General features: G+C 37.5%; 1 protein-coding gene across 2 annotated transcripts in view; it reads left to right on the top strand.

Annotated features, from left to right (window-relative positions):
* The first annotated feature begins 42 nt into the window (after positions 1–42).
* Positions 43–14,852, top strand: part of LOC138703728 (NFX1-type zinc finger-containing protein 1-like) — a 28,674-nt gene continuing 13,864 nt past the window's right edge. For both annotated transcript variants that reach the window (XM_069831847.1, XM_069831848.1), the window contains exons 1-4: positions 43–330; positions 5,113–7,683; positions 10,283–10,366; positions 10,440–10,492. In XM_069831847.1, the coding sequence (XP_069687948.1) occupies positions 5,268–7,683; positions 10,283–10,366; positions 10,440–10,492 (2,553 nt within the window). In that variant the 5' untranslated portion in view covers positions 43–330; positions 5,113–5,267. The remainder of the gene's footprint in view (positions 331–5,112; positions 7,684–10,282; positions 10,367–10,439; positions 10,493–14,852) is intronic.

A 14,852-nucleotide genomic window follows, 5' to 3' on the forward strand; every position in this document is an offset into this window, starting at 1 on the left:
GAAGGGAGAGGGGAACCGGGTAATCACGTGAGTCACATGACATTCGGCCATATCCCTTCAGCTGTTGTTTAATGTAAATGGAAGTGTATTTTAAACTTTTGCAGTGACCTTACGTGACAAAACAACTTTATTCTGTATTCAGATTTACAAAATGCGAACTATGTATCATATCTTATCTGATGTTCGATAAAGACGTAGTTAAATAAAGCGATAACACTGTTCATACAGGTAGACAGTGTTTGGAAGCGAGGGAAAGCACATACCGCCAGTCACGTGAGAAGCGACTAGCGTCTATTGGTGGTTATATGTAGGAATAATTGAGTTGTAGAGGTATGTATTGATTTTATCTTGATAATGCTTCGATCAAAAGTGATTTAAGGCAAAAAATGTATTTACAGTATAAGTGAATGTATTTAATTCACGTGGTAGTGGCTATTTTTCATTTACTACCACTTTTTATATGTGCTATTTTTCGTCATAATTATTGAGATGCTCTCACGGTTCATTGCCGTTTCATTATATTATTTCACTACATGTTAATTCCAATTAAACATTAAGATATATCGCAATGTTATCATTTTAAAGTATGACAGTTTCATACGGTATTTAAACTGAAATATGTAAGCAAATAAATATGCTTTATAAAGCTATGAATCAAACGCAATACACAAAGAGTGAACTGAAGGTCATTCTGAAATATGACTGACAAGGAAACATTCTCACAGGGGCATCTAAAAAGTTAATTTTTTTTCTTCCGTCATGTTAATAATATCAAAACAAGTGCAAGTGCTTATATAAATTTTGGCCACTCGAGCGCAATTAGAGGGCCGTAAAAAATAAGTTTTCCTGGTGCCGTTTACAGAGTGAAAACACAATTTCATGAAAAGATTTATAGGAACAGATACAGCAATTGTTGAGCTATTTTTCAACATATTCCCTACCGGAATTGACATCTGTCATCAACTTTTGTATCCCTGTGTCGTAGAAGTCTGCGCCTGGGATCAGAACCAGTGTGTGACAGCTGTCTGCACATCTCTGTTGATCCCACGGTATGACAAATGTCGCAATTCCAGTGGAAAATATGTTGAAAAATAGGTCAATAATTGTAAATAATTGATTAAATGGCGATCTTACTCGTGTTAATTGTGTAAGCATGTGCGGCCTACAGCTGTTTCGGTGCTTCTTCACACCATCCTCAGAGCCTACTATAGATCTCGGCGTCATCTCGAACTTCGCTGCCTGTTGTGTGGGTGCGTTCGATTGTTGAAAAGTGTTGAAATGTGATGTCAAATAGTGTGCATGTTCTGAAATTGATCTGTGTGTTGAGAATTTGATCAGGGTATGTTTTAGTGTGTCTGTATATTTCATATTGTTCTAGTGTGTTGAGTTTTTGGTTTTTGGGTTGTATGTGTATAATTTCCATGTCTGTATTTATGTTATTGTATGTCTGGTTAACATTAGTTATGTGTTCGGCATATGTAGATGTATTATGTCCTCTGGTTATTGCTTTAATGTGTTCTTTGTATCGAGTTTGGAATGATCTGCCTGTCTGTCCAATATAGAAATTGTCGCAACTATTGCATGTGAGTTTGTATACGCCTGTGTGGTTGTATTTATTTGTTTGTGTGTTAAGATGTATTTGTAGTGTGTTTTCTGTTCTGTATGCTATGTTGTATTTCTGTTTTCTGAATGAAGATGCGATCTTGTGTATGTTTTTGTTTTCGTATGTTAGTGTGATGTATTTCTCGTGTTTGTGTTGTGTTTTGTGTGTTTTTGTGTTGAGTTTTTGTTTTGTCTTCCTTATGATGTTGTCTATTATGTTTGGGTTGTAACCATTTTCTTGTGCTAAGTATTTCATTGTGTTCACTTCTTCATTGTAGTGTTGTTGGCTCATGGGTATGTTGAGTAATCCGTGTACCATTGTCCTGAATGCAGCATGTTTGTGTTGTGTGGAGTGATTAGATGTGTTGTGTATGTGTGTGGTTGGTTTTCTGTATATTTTGAAGGTGTGTTTTTCAGTGGCGTAGTGTCAATGTAAGCTAAAAAGCTCAGCTTCCCCAGTTAATAATAATTCCATAATAAACCTGCAGTTTATGGAAAAAAATATTTATTAATTTTAATATAATTTATATTCACACGTTAAATATTGTGATGCGGCACCTCAGGATGATTTGTGATGCAGCAGTAAACAAGAAGCCTGCACACACCAGCTTCCAAGCAGACTGGTTTCTTCTGTGTAATCCACCCCGCAGATTTTCCAACCCTTTCTAACTAAACTATCCTAGTCGCAAGGCTCGCAAGAAGCTAGCTTTAACATTTAAAATAAGTAGTTTCCGAGTTATCCCTTTTCGTCAGTTGTGTTCAGTTGAAGTGTTAGTGTGCATTGTGGCTGATATAATAAATAATGAGCGAAATAACAGTTCCTGACACTAATTTACTTGAATTTTTTAGGACAATTGTATTATCAAGACTGACTTACGAACAAAAGTGTGATTTAAAAAAACAAATGACCGACTCCCTTGCTGTCAATGAAGGACACAATCAAAAGATAGACTCATACTTACGTAATGATACTAATATTGTGATTTCCCTAAGTATGACAGGGAGTGAGCTAATGTTATACGTATACGTGTCTATTTGTTAAGAGATATGTGTAAACCGTGAAATCATATTTTACTACCTATCATTTGAGGTCATGCGTTATTGGTGTTACTTACGATGTTCCAACCAATCTTCGACTGCTGACTTGAAATTGACTATTTATTTTAAGGTTGTATTTTTGTAATACGTTTTCTCATATTGCATGAAAGACAACTTGAGTTAGCTTCCCCTGCTCAAAATTTCATGCTGGTGTTTTTCAACAGGGATCAATAATTGTATCTGTTCCAATAAGTATTTCCATGCAATTGTGTTTTTTTCTGTAAACGGCCTCAAGGAAACATTTTTTACGACCCTCGTAATTCCGCTCGAGCAGCCAAAATTTGTATAAGCACTTGTTTTGAACATGGTGGAAAAAAAGTTTAACTTTTGGCCACTGTATGCATGTAGTTTATAAAGACGAAAGAAGTGGCAAATGACTGGGACTTGAGCTCCAAGATAGCACTCGTATGTGGGTTCGAATCCTGAGTAGGCTTACTTCCGAGGTTCTCCTGAACTTTACGGTGAATATCAGGAACCCAGCATTCTCCAATCTTCCCTATTTCCAGTCCTCCACTTATTCTCAGCATACAATCCACATAATATCTTACTGTTGTCTATCATCTGATATCGTCTTCTGCCCCGATTTTACCTCCCATGCACCATTCCATCCAATGAATTCTTCAGTAGGCAGTTTCTTCTTAGCCAGTGGCCCAGCCAATTTATTTTTCTCTTCCTGATCAGTTTCAGCATCATTCTTTCCAACACAGCTTCATTTCTTATTCTTTCTGTCCATTTCACACGCTCCATTCCAAATGCTTCTAGTAGCATCTCTTCACTTCGTTGTAATATCCATGTTTCTGTCCCTACAATGCCACACTCCACACAAAGCATTCACTAGTCTCTTCCTTAGTTCTTTCTCCAGAGGTTCGCAGAAGATGCTCCTTTTTCTATTAAAAGCATCCTTTGCCATTGCTAATCCTTTTGACTTCCTGGCAGCAGCTCATGTTACTGCTTATAATACACCCCCAAGTATGTGAAGCTGTCCACTTGCTCTACTGCAATGATGTCAAAGCAAGTGCATTTTTCTGACCTTGACGTCGTGCATGGGCAGCAAGCGCTAAGTATGGAAAGAGGAAGGGTTGTGTATATGAATAAGCAACCTGTTGGATTAAGAAAACAGTGGTGCACAAACTTCAAACGGAACGTGAAATTTTATGTCGTTATTTTTATATGGCTTCTTTCTGTTTAATATTATCTATATTGTCTGTAAAACAAAAGTACTAACACTGATTTCTTAATATTGCACTTGTGTTTTAAATCTTAATAACATAATAGAGAGTTAAGAAGGAATATTCACTTAAATTCCATAATTGTATAATATTATACTGTATTAAGTGGATGAAACACATCATTCATAAAGAAAGTGATATTCCAAAGAAAGAGATTGAGTATGACGTGATAAGTTGGAATTTATATTGATGGTATCTTTAGCCTTACAAAAGTAATCAATAAACTAATCAAAACAATATTACAGTACAAAGAAAGTTACCTAGGTACTGTATCTGTTTTAAGTGTAACTAATATTCCAAAACAAAACTCTTATCGCATTATGTTTTTAAGGTGATATTTGTGAGCAACTTCCTATCACCAGAATATTAAATTATTTTCTCGAAATGTGCTGAAGCTATAGAGCTGACATTTTTACAACACATGGGCACGTATCTTTTGCTTATGATGTAACAGTAGTTGCTTTGTTAATTCATTTCCTTACAAACAATTTCCATGTGAATATTTTCAAAATGTTCAATACACTATCTTCAGTAATACGTATATACGGTATATTATAGTTACGAAAACATTCTGTAAGGCTACTAAATAAATAGGCCTATACCTGAAGATTTCACTTTTCTATACGAAAAGTTGAGAAAATATTTCTTTTGAATAAAAAACTCAAACATGTGAAAAATGAGCATTAAAATTAAAACTTAACATTCTTATAATGCACTTATATACTTCTCAGGCAAATCTAAAAATTAACATGGATACAGTTTTAATAAGTTCTCTTCCCTTTATCTATTGAATCAGTGCTGGCCATCCGAGAATATAGCTCGACCAAGCGGCATATACCACCTCTTTCGTCTGTCTCTTTCCTTTTCGCTGTAAAGTACTCAGGCTCTCCTGGGCTCTAAAGCGCGCACTTGCTCCTGTGGGCATCAATTGACATGCCTGGTCTACTGCCTCATTTCGAATTCGCACGTTTACCTTCTTTATTGTTCTTCGTTTTGTTTGCATTTATCTTTATTCCATACTATTCACAGCTGTCATTTAGCTCCAGTAGTGTATCTCTTTGTATCATTTTCTCTTCCGCTAACAACGCCATATCAGCAAATGTTATGCATTTTATTCTTCTTCTTCCTACTATAGTACTATCACCCTTCCAGGCATAATATAAGTTTTCTTTTCTTTTTTCAGGTCGATAATTAACAAAGACTTCTGCTGCTATTAGGTAATAGCTTCATTATTCTTTTATCTTCAGAAAAAAGAGGAGGAGGCTTGAAATTGTAGGACTTCCTTGATGTAAAGAAACAAATATAGGTGCTATTCTGACTGGCTTTTAGTGTACAGAAATGAATGACCAACGTAGAAGTCAGCCTCATCAAGTTAGCGAATTAATAAAGAGAGAGAAGAAAAAGAAAAAGAACGTAATGCAGTCACAGGACACTAGAGGCAGGGACAAGGACAGAACTAGTGCAGCTCTTTCTACATATTATGAGAAACGGAAATTTGGTACCGCAAATGGAGAAGTACCACCAAACAAAGAACTTCAGAATTGCTCAGAAGACAGTTATCAGCAGGAAGGTGGAGTATTTAAAAACAGAGTATGGCGTTGCAAATCACAAGAAAGTTACCATAGAAGAAGAATGTATTCAGAATCCAACGTGTTACAATCTAGTTCGAATCATACTGATTCCAGACGCAGAATTAATTCGCAGAATGAGGAAATAAAAAGAAACAAAGTTTGGAGAAGTGAATCAGAAGACAGAACTCACCAAAAGAACAGATCTTTTAGCACTGATGGATTAAGAAAAAAACCAGACTCTCATAGCCAGAAAACAGTGGACGTTGCAATAATTATTAAACAGTTGGCACAACTGTATGGAGGTTACGTCGATGTAAAGAAAGCAGCCGACCTAGTGCAAATATGCAACCCTGATTTTTTTAACGAAGTAAAAATATATGTTTGTAATATGTCTCCTGATAGAGCATTCTTGAATGACCTCTCAACTTTCTGTCACAGCGTACTTATTTCACTTCCAAGTACCATATGTGCTCACCTGGAAGATATCTTAACGTACAGTCTGCGGGAGTCACGCAAGTCAGGTGATATTGTACTACAGGAGAAGTTTGCTCGTCTGAAGGAGACATTCACAGAGCGCGTCAAGACGAAAAAAGAAGTGCTAATTACTGATTTCAGATCTTTTCCCATCCTTCCAGTGGACGTAAAAATGTGTCTTCGTTTGCCAGAAGATACAGACGTAAACACTGTGGAAGGTTATCTGTCAGCACAATTCTTCTCACTGTTCACTAGTTTTGTGGGTCGCATTCAAACTGGAATTACGGATTACATTGATTCCCCACTAAGAATGACGAGGGACATCCACTTCTTCCGGGGTGTACGTTTCTTGAACCCTCGCATAGTAGATGAGCATGTCTGCATTGTGACTACCCTTTCCCCTGCCTCCAGCTTTAGCGTGGGGACCCTTCTGTGCTACAGTGTGAACAACTTCTGGTCTCTGTTATATGCTACTGTTGTGCAAGCTGATACCCAGGTGGTTATTGAGCTACTTGACGAAATCCCTTTTACCAAACACCTTTTTGAACGTGATTACGTAGTAGCAGACACCAGACTGCTCACAGAGCCTTCTTACAGTATTTTGAAGGATCTCCAGAAAATTAAAGTTTTACCAATGCAGCAATATATTGTAGAGAAAGTCGCTATCTGCAGCCACCCTGAAGACTTGAAGGATGAGAGAATTCCAACAGTTGATCAGCTTGATCTCGATGACTACCAGTATGAGGCATTCAAAGGAGCCCTTACTCAAGATTTGAGCCTTGTGGTGGGCCCACCAGGCACAGGAAAGACATACGTGGGCAGTCAGTTGGCACGAGTTGTGCAGAAACCTGTCGTGGTGTTATGTGCCTCACAAAGTGCCCTTGACAGCTTCCTCCAAAGTTTGAGACCCCTCAGCACTGTGAGGCTTACAGACAAGGTTGAGCACCAATTGGGAAAGTCTATGTTAGCGCGCAAGACTGACGTGTTGACCCAAATCAGGCAGCTGGTACTGGATCTCACACTGTTGACCAGGCGGGATGGCATAGTATCGCTGACTTCTCTCCGCAAGGCTAACGTGATGAGTGACAACCATTTCAAGTGCTTTGTCCACAAGCCAGACACTGTTTCTGTGTTTTACAATTGGCTTGTGGAGGAAGCAAGTTCTTGCGACTCGTTTAAAACCCTTCACCCGCAAGTGGAATTCAGCGAGAAGCAGAAACCTGACATCGTTGCTGTTCAGTCAACCCTCAAGTGGGCAGAACGCTTGGAAAATATTAAAAAGAAGCGTTCTGATATCATCAATAGTATAAGAGATTTACAAGAAAGATGGGGACGTGGCGAAGATGTGACAGAAGAGATGGATTCTCAGAAGAACCAATACGAACAGCTGTCATTCAGACTGAAGCGTCTGAAGATTGCCCTGTCAATGGCAGAGGCAAATGATAGATTGCTATTATGTCGCGGTGTCTGGTTACTGAGTCCGAATGACCGTTGGAGGTTGTACTTTGCGTGGGTTGCCAAACTTCGTGACCAATTGCTGGAGAAGCTCCTGCAGCTGCACCCAACGCTCACCCAGATCAATAAGAATCTCGCAGAAGTGGACGAGCTTGTCATCCTCAAGAACTTGCAGAAGGCAGATGTAGTCGGAACAACGGTCAGAGATGCTACAAGGCTGAGATCTTTGCTACAGCGACTACAACCCAAGACAGGTGTGTGGTCAGTAGCTCTTCATAAGCAAACATGCGAGATCATTTTGAATGGGTTATTTACGAAAGGGCCTAAGTCGCTAATTTTGTGAAAACGATTTTATGATGTATTACTTCTCTTTGGTTGTAGATACATCAATTTAGATATGAAGAGGACTAAGTTTAACACTCTAATGCTTAGTAGAATTTATGATACAATTTTTATTTCAGCCTTAATTTCAAAATTTTGGTCTGTAAGCAGTTTTTCTTAAATTGCCAACAATTTAGTATTCAAGACTTAAGCCCGGTTCAGACGGTCCTAGTTTCTGTGATGGATTCCAAGGTGGCTGCGCTGATGGCTGCCCTGCATGCTGACTGGCTGGCTCCCATGTTGCCTACGGTGATGGTAGTTGTTCACACGGAGCTGGCTCTTTTCACAGTTCAAATTAGAAAATCATCTGCTGCTTCATCTGTTGCCAACACTCATAGTCAGAAAGAAACTAAACCGTGAGTGGAAAACAACTAAAGTCCTACATTAACAGTAGTAAATGTCGTAATAAAGTAATTAAGCCATAAGTGCAAAACAGCTAAGTCCGATATTTAATTGTTGTTTCTTAGAAACTAAAGAATATAGAAAAAAACAGGTTTAGTTGGAAAACAACGAACATGGCGACATGGTTTCAGAGGTGATATATGATCATCTTTGGATCCAGCCTGCAAGCCATCACGAAAAATAGCAAGGAACCTACCCTCGAAATCCAGCAAGCTAGCCATCCACGGAGCCACCAGAGCGCATTACTTCCGGTGAATGACCATGCAGGCGACCCATCCGCACAGCCACCTTGGAATCCATCACAGAAACACGCACCATCTGAACCGGGCTTTAGGCCCTTTCATAAATAATCCATTCATTTGGTCTGACAAGCAAACTTTCTCATGGGGGCAGAGAAAAAAGATAATTTTTTTTTTCTTCCACCATGTTAATAATGTCAAAATAATTATACGAGGGAGAATAAAAAGTAACCGTAATAATTGTTTTATTGATTGAATATGTACCATAAGACTACAAACACTTCATCACTTTTCAACATAGTATAACAGAAACACTTGCATCGAACATAGTTAGAACTATATTGAAAAGTGATGAAGTGTTGGTAGTCTTATTGCACATATTCAATTAATAAAACAGTTATTAAGGTCGTGGTCTGCGGAGAAACTTTGGGGCTTATACCGCGTTGTCTTGGTGTTGGTGGCTGACGTTTCGACTGCTGTGTTGTTCTCATCCTCAGAGCAGTTGACCACAACACAGCGGTCGAAACGTCAGCCACTAACACCAAGACAACACGGTATAAGCCCCGAAGTTTCTCCGCAGATCATGTACACCAGCCGCGGAAGCCTGCGTGAACAGTTATTAAGGTTACTTTTTGACTCTCCCTCGTACAAATTTTGGCCACTCGAGCGCAATTACGAGCGCCGTCCAGAAAGTAAGTTTACCTGTGGTCGTTTACAGAAAGAAAACACAATTTATTGGGACAGATACAGCAATTGTTGAGCTATTTTTCAACATATTCCCCATTGTAATTGAAATGTGGGATCAACAGAGAGGTACAGATGGTTGTCAAACTCTGGTTCCGATCCCTGGCTGCTGACTTCTACGATACGGGGAAACAAAAGTTGATCCCATGGTATGACAAATGTCTCAATTCCGATGGGGGATATGTTGAAAAATATCTCAACAATTGCTGTATCTATTAATTTGAGAAAAATTCGTTCCGGCACCGGGAATCGAACCCAGGACCTCTCTGCTCTGCGCGCTGAGCGCTCTTTCCAACTGAGCTATGCCGGGAACAATCCACGGTGCCGGCCGAACCCTCCTCCTTGTATTGTCAGTGGCCTACTACCTGCACTGGCTGTCAATGGCCGGCACCATGGATCGTGTCCCGACATAGCTCAGTTGGAAAGAGCACTCAGCGCGCAGAGCTGAGAGGTCCCGGGTTCGATTCCTGGTGCCGGAACGAATTTTTCTCAAATTAATAGGTATCTATATGTTAACTAGTCTTCAATGAGGATGGCGAGACCTCATATATGAATATATGTATATACATAATTGCTGTATTTGTTTGAATAAACCTTTCCATGAAATTGTGTTTTCTTTCTGTTTTCTGTTTACTTTCTGGACGGTCTCATAATTGCGCACGAGTGGCCAAAATTTGTATAAGCACTTATTCTGATATTATTAACATGGTGGAAGAAAAGAAATAACTTTCTTATCTGCCCCCATAAAAATGTTTGCTTGTGAAAGCATTCTAGTGTTATTTATTTCCGAAACCTATTATTTAATACTGTGTTATTTTTGTGATATATTAATTATAAATACAATTTAAGTTGACATTCTGGTTTATTAGAATTTATAATATGTATTAACATTGTTTGTATTCGTTTTCTTTATTTTATAAAGGAATGTCAGTTGAAAGTAGAATTGCCTGTATCATTCTCTTATGCAGTAATTCATATAGTCTACATTGACCATGTGAAAAATAGTGTGAACCTTTTGAGACAAGTGAATAAAGAGTCAGATTCTGCTGCATCTTGAATTGTTAATTATGTTCAGCATTTGTTTCAGTGATTGTGGACGAAGCTACAAAAATTACAGAACTCCAGCTCGTGGCATGTGTCCCACCGACTTGCCAACGTCTTGTACTGCTAGGTAAACATTTCATTCTAATCTTGGGTTACAGTCTTATAAATTAACATCAAGTTTCATAAGGTTATGTTTTCAGGTGAGACAAGGCCTGTGCAATGGACTGCGAATAAGAAAGGAACCAATCCTGTGGTGAGTTTTCGAGTATATGTTATCCATTTTCATCTCCACTCTAATATGTTAATGCATTGCATTTACATTTTTTTGTAATATGCTTGAAGAAATTTAATCTATATTTATAACTTCGAAGGTATGCGTTTAAATAACTTAATTAAAGCATTTAAATGTTTGATTAATAAATGAATATAAAGCATTTCTTCTTTGTGATAGTTGTAATACAATGAAGTATTTATTTTAGTAGGTTATTTTACGACGTTTTATCAACAGCTTAGGTTATTTAGCGTCTGAATGAGATGAAGGTGATAATGCCAGTGAAATGAGTCCGGGGTCCACCACCGAAAGTTACCCAGCATTTGCTCATATTGGGTTGAGGGAAAACCCCGGAAAAAACCTCAAGCAGGTTACAATGAAGTAACTTAATGCTTGACTAATATATAAATATATTCATATGGATATACCCTGAACAGTGGCGGCTCGTGATATTTTTTTGTATTTAGGATATGAGATTGATACTGATGACCAAGACAGAAACTAATATTAATAATATAGTAATAATAATAATAATAATAATAATAATAATAATAACAGAGCATGCAAAATCAATACAAGTAGGCCTATGTTAGTCTTTGACTCACCATTCTGCAACTGGCAATGTATTTGTAGTGAAGTTCGATTCTCCTCCCTTTTTTAGTTGTAAAGATGGCTCCTAAGCCAATGTACTGCCCGATATTTATCGATGCTCCGTCTTACGTTTGTGTTATTAATTTCATGCTATAGTTAATTTCTTCTACATGATCAAATACAACTTCAGATATTCTTTCGGCTGTCCTGTCATCTAAAAGCCTTGTTAATTCTTGCATTTATTATAGCTTATTTTATTTATTTTTATGTAGTTTTACTTTTTATTAATTTTATATTTTATAACTTATATCATTTTAAATGATGTATTATTATTTCGTTTATTCTATTCTTTTAAAATGACCAATGAACTGCATTTAAGGAGACTATAAGGGTACTTGAAAATTCTTATTGTAGTCTCTGACAGGGTCTCCATCACCCAGAAAGAAGGGTCGTAGTATTAGGATACGCGGTCATATCCTCAAACACGGTTAAACTCAAGCTGTACCCCACCCTCCGCACCCTACCTGTCTGCTAACTTCACTGCTAGAAAAAACCGCTCGCTGTAAGATATTTGGATGGTTCCTCGGAAATTACTTCTGAGCTGTGCAGTGGCGACAACTCACGACAGAAAGTGGAAGCTTAAAGGAAATAATACGTGGGGACGCATTGAAAATCAAAATCTGTAATTAAAATGTTTTCTATCCTCACAGGCACGAAATTAAACTGTAGGATCATCCTCATATCCTTCATGGAGGAATCGCCACTGGCCCTGAAGGAACCTAATATTTCATACAAATGCTAATTAAATTTCATCTACCAACATTTAATTGACCTCTGTGAGAAGTTTCAGACGAATCTGACAATAACTGTTGTGCAAGGAGCTATTGTTTTACTCAAGAAACTGCTTAAAATTTTAAAGTCGAGAAAACAGCATTAAGAAAAAACATTTCTCTCATCTCATTAACGCACCGTATGTTTGACCACATTTAATTATATAGGATGGTTCCTCAGAACGGTCAAGGATTTGGATTAGAAGAGGATTCGTCTGTATAGCCACAGGGAGCATTTTGTAATTTTTTGCAATTTCTTTTTTTCATTAATACAATATATAAAAGTCACGTGACACAGTTTGAAGGGCTCTCAAATAGGAAATAAAACCATATTATGAGACTAGAAGATTCAAATATAATAATACGAATATAAAAACAAAAAAAGTGAAGTGAAGTGAAGTGAAAGTAGTGAAAGAGTATCAGTGCCAAAATAACATACATGTATGTGCATGTAATATTTATATATATACAGGATGTTTCAAAAATAGAGGGCATAATTTCAGGTATGTATTTCCCATATGTAGACAGTACGAAAAGTTCATTACAACAGGTGTCCGGAAATGCTTGGTTTCCGAGTTATGGCCTTCAAAACAGTAATATTCACCAGAACGTTTTTCTTCCCGCAGGTAGTTGTCTTTACAACAGATGTTTAAAATGTCCACCTCCTGCTTGAATACAGGCCTCACATCGATGTCTCATGGCCCTGCGAACACGATCCCAAATTCCAGAAGTATTGCGTATTTCGTCACAACCTGCCACAATTCGATTCCGAAGTGATTCCATGTCAGGCACCGGAGACGAATACACCAATGTTTTTAAATAGCCCATAGTAGAAATCGATAGGGTTGAAATCAGGTGAGCGTGGAGGCCAAGCAATTGGGCCACCTCTACCTATCCATTGATCAGGGTACCTCTCCTGGTAGAAACGACGAGACAGCACAGCATTGTCGTCCGCCTTACCGTACATGAAGTGCACTTCTGCCAGCTTCTGGTATGAGTACATGTCGCACAGTACAGCGCCAAACACAACACTCAATGTACCCTTCGCCTCGGAATTAACTGTTAGAGTGTCCTCTGTTAATATCTTCTGTCACGGCACCTACCTGCGAGAAGAAAAACGTTCCGGTGAATATCAGTTTCGAGGGCCATAACTCGGAAAGCAAGGATTTCCTGACACATGTTGTAATGAACTTTTTGTATTGTCTACATATGAGGAATACATAACTGAAATTATGCCCTCTATTTTTGAAACACCCTGTATTATGTTTTATTTCATTTATTATATTCCATAGATCTTACATTAGCAATGAAGCTTTAAGATGTGGAACAAATCAAAATTTTAGAAGATTTAAATTACAGTTTTTTACCATTTTTTGGCGAGATGTGGTGAGGCGGACGATTTGCCAACAGATCACCTGGCATTTGCCTTATTTGGAAAATTAGATTTACTTATTAATTAGGTTATTTTGGCTATGATTATTATTATTATTATTATTAATTGCAATTATTGTGTGTAAATTACCACTGCCATTGGGTGTTTGCCCATTTGGAGTGTAAATAAATAAATACATACATACATACAATTCACCATAGTTTCACCTTAAAAAATATGGCACAGAGTGGTATACGAGCTTTGATTATACCAAATGGAGATGACTAACCAGAAGTGTTGTTCTATCTGTGCAACTCTTACGACCATGGGTCAGTGCTGGTTGCTGATGCGTCGGGCGAGATCTGATTCGTTCAGAGTTGATGCAGATCTGTTGATTGGTGATGACTGCCGAAGCCTCAGTGCAGAATCTTTCCAGTTGTAGATCATTCCATTTAAATTCTTCCATTTCATTCTTTCTCATTTTCTTAGGGATAGGACGCACAATAGACTGTATGGTCAGTATACCAAACGACCTCTCCCCAACTCCTCAATAATAAGGAAAAACCTCAGCAGGCAGATTCTCATCGGAAATCACGTGAGATAATAGTTGGGGGCGTTATATAAGATCATTTCTAGTACTTAAATTTCTTATGCCACTCTTGTACTATCATAGCTCCTGTATCACTCTCAAAATTCTTCATAGTTTAGAGGCTCGTTAAATAAGAATAAATTATCTCACCTCCACATTGAATCATTCCAATCTAAGTCATATTCAGTGAAAAAAACGTATCACGCAGTTGGGCAGCTTTACCCTACTGAGACCTAGGCTAGCAATTTGAGGTTAATATAGTAAGTACAATCTACGGAATAATAAAGGTGTAATTGATGTTTTGTTATTTGAAGTGTTGTATCAGTGAAGAAGTGCGTTGTGTCAATGAAGTTGTGTTTGTATCAGTGAAGTTTTATAGTTTATAGTGGTAGTACAAAGTATTTGAACAGTGAAATGTTGTTGAAGTGTTAGTGAAATCAGGATAGTGTCAGTGAAATGTTTCATAGTTGCAGTGCAGTGAGTGAATTGACAGCAAAATGAGTGTAGTGCTGAAAAGTATTTATGAAAGTATGAACATATGTTATATATACCCGTGGGTTTAAGTTCGAACTTAAGGTTAAGATATAAATTAGATTTACTTTAATTAATTATGTTACATTAAGTGATTGTGCTTCATTTAATTTAGGATGCTCCTTGTTAATATATTACATATTGCTATTATTATTTTATTATTAATATTATGAATTGTAACTTATTATTAATGTAATTATTGAGTGTAATTAGTTACCACTGCCACTGGTTATTTACTCATTTGCAGTGTGAATAAATATACATACCTACCTGTGCTAGTTTTCAATTGGACTAGGTGCTAGGTGAGATTGTTTTAATTGAAAGTTCTTGCATTTCAGTCACTAATTATGTTGTTGTTTTCTAATGCCAGGCGTTTGACAATAAAGTCATTTGACCTCTTGCACTCCAATATTTTTCAAAGATATTATC

Source organism: Periplaneta americana, chromosome 7 (genome assembly GCF_040183065.1).
Source record: "Periplaneta americana isolate PAMFEO1 chromosome 7, P.americana_PAMFEO1_priV1, whole genome shotgun sequence".
NCBI classification, from domain to species: Eukaryota; Metazoa; Arthropoda; class Insecta; order Blattodea; family Blattidae; genus Periplaneta; species Periplaneta americana.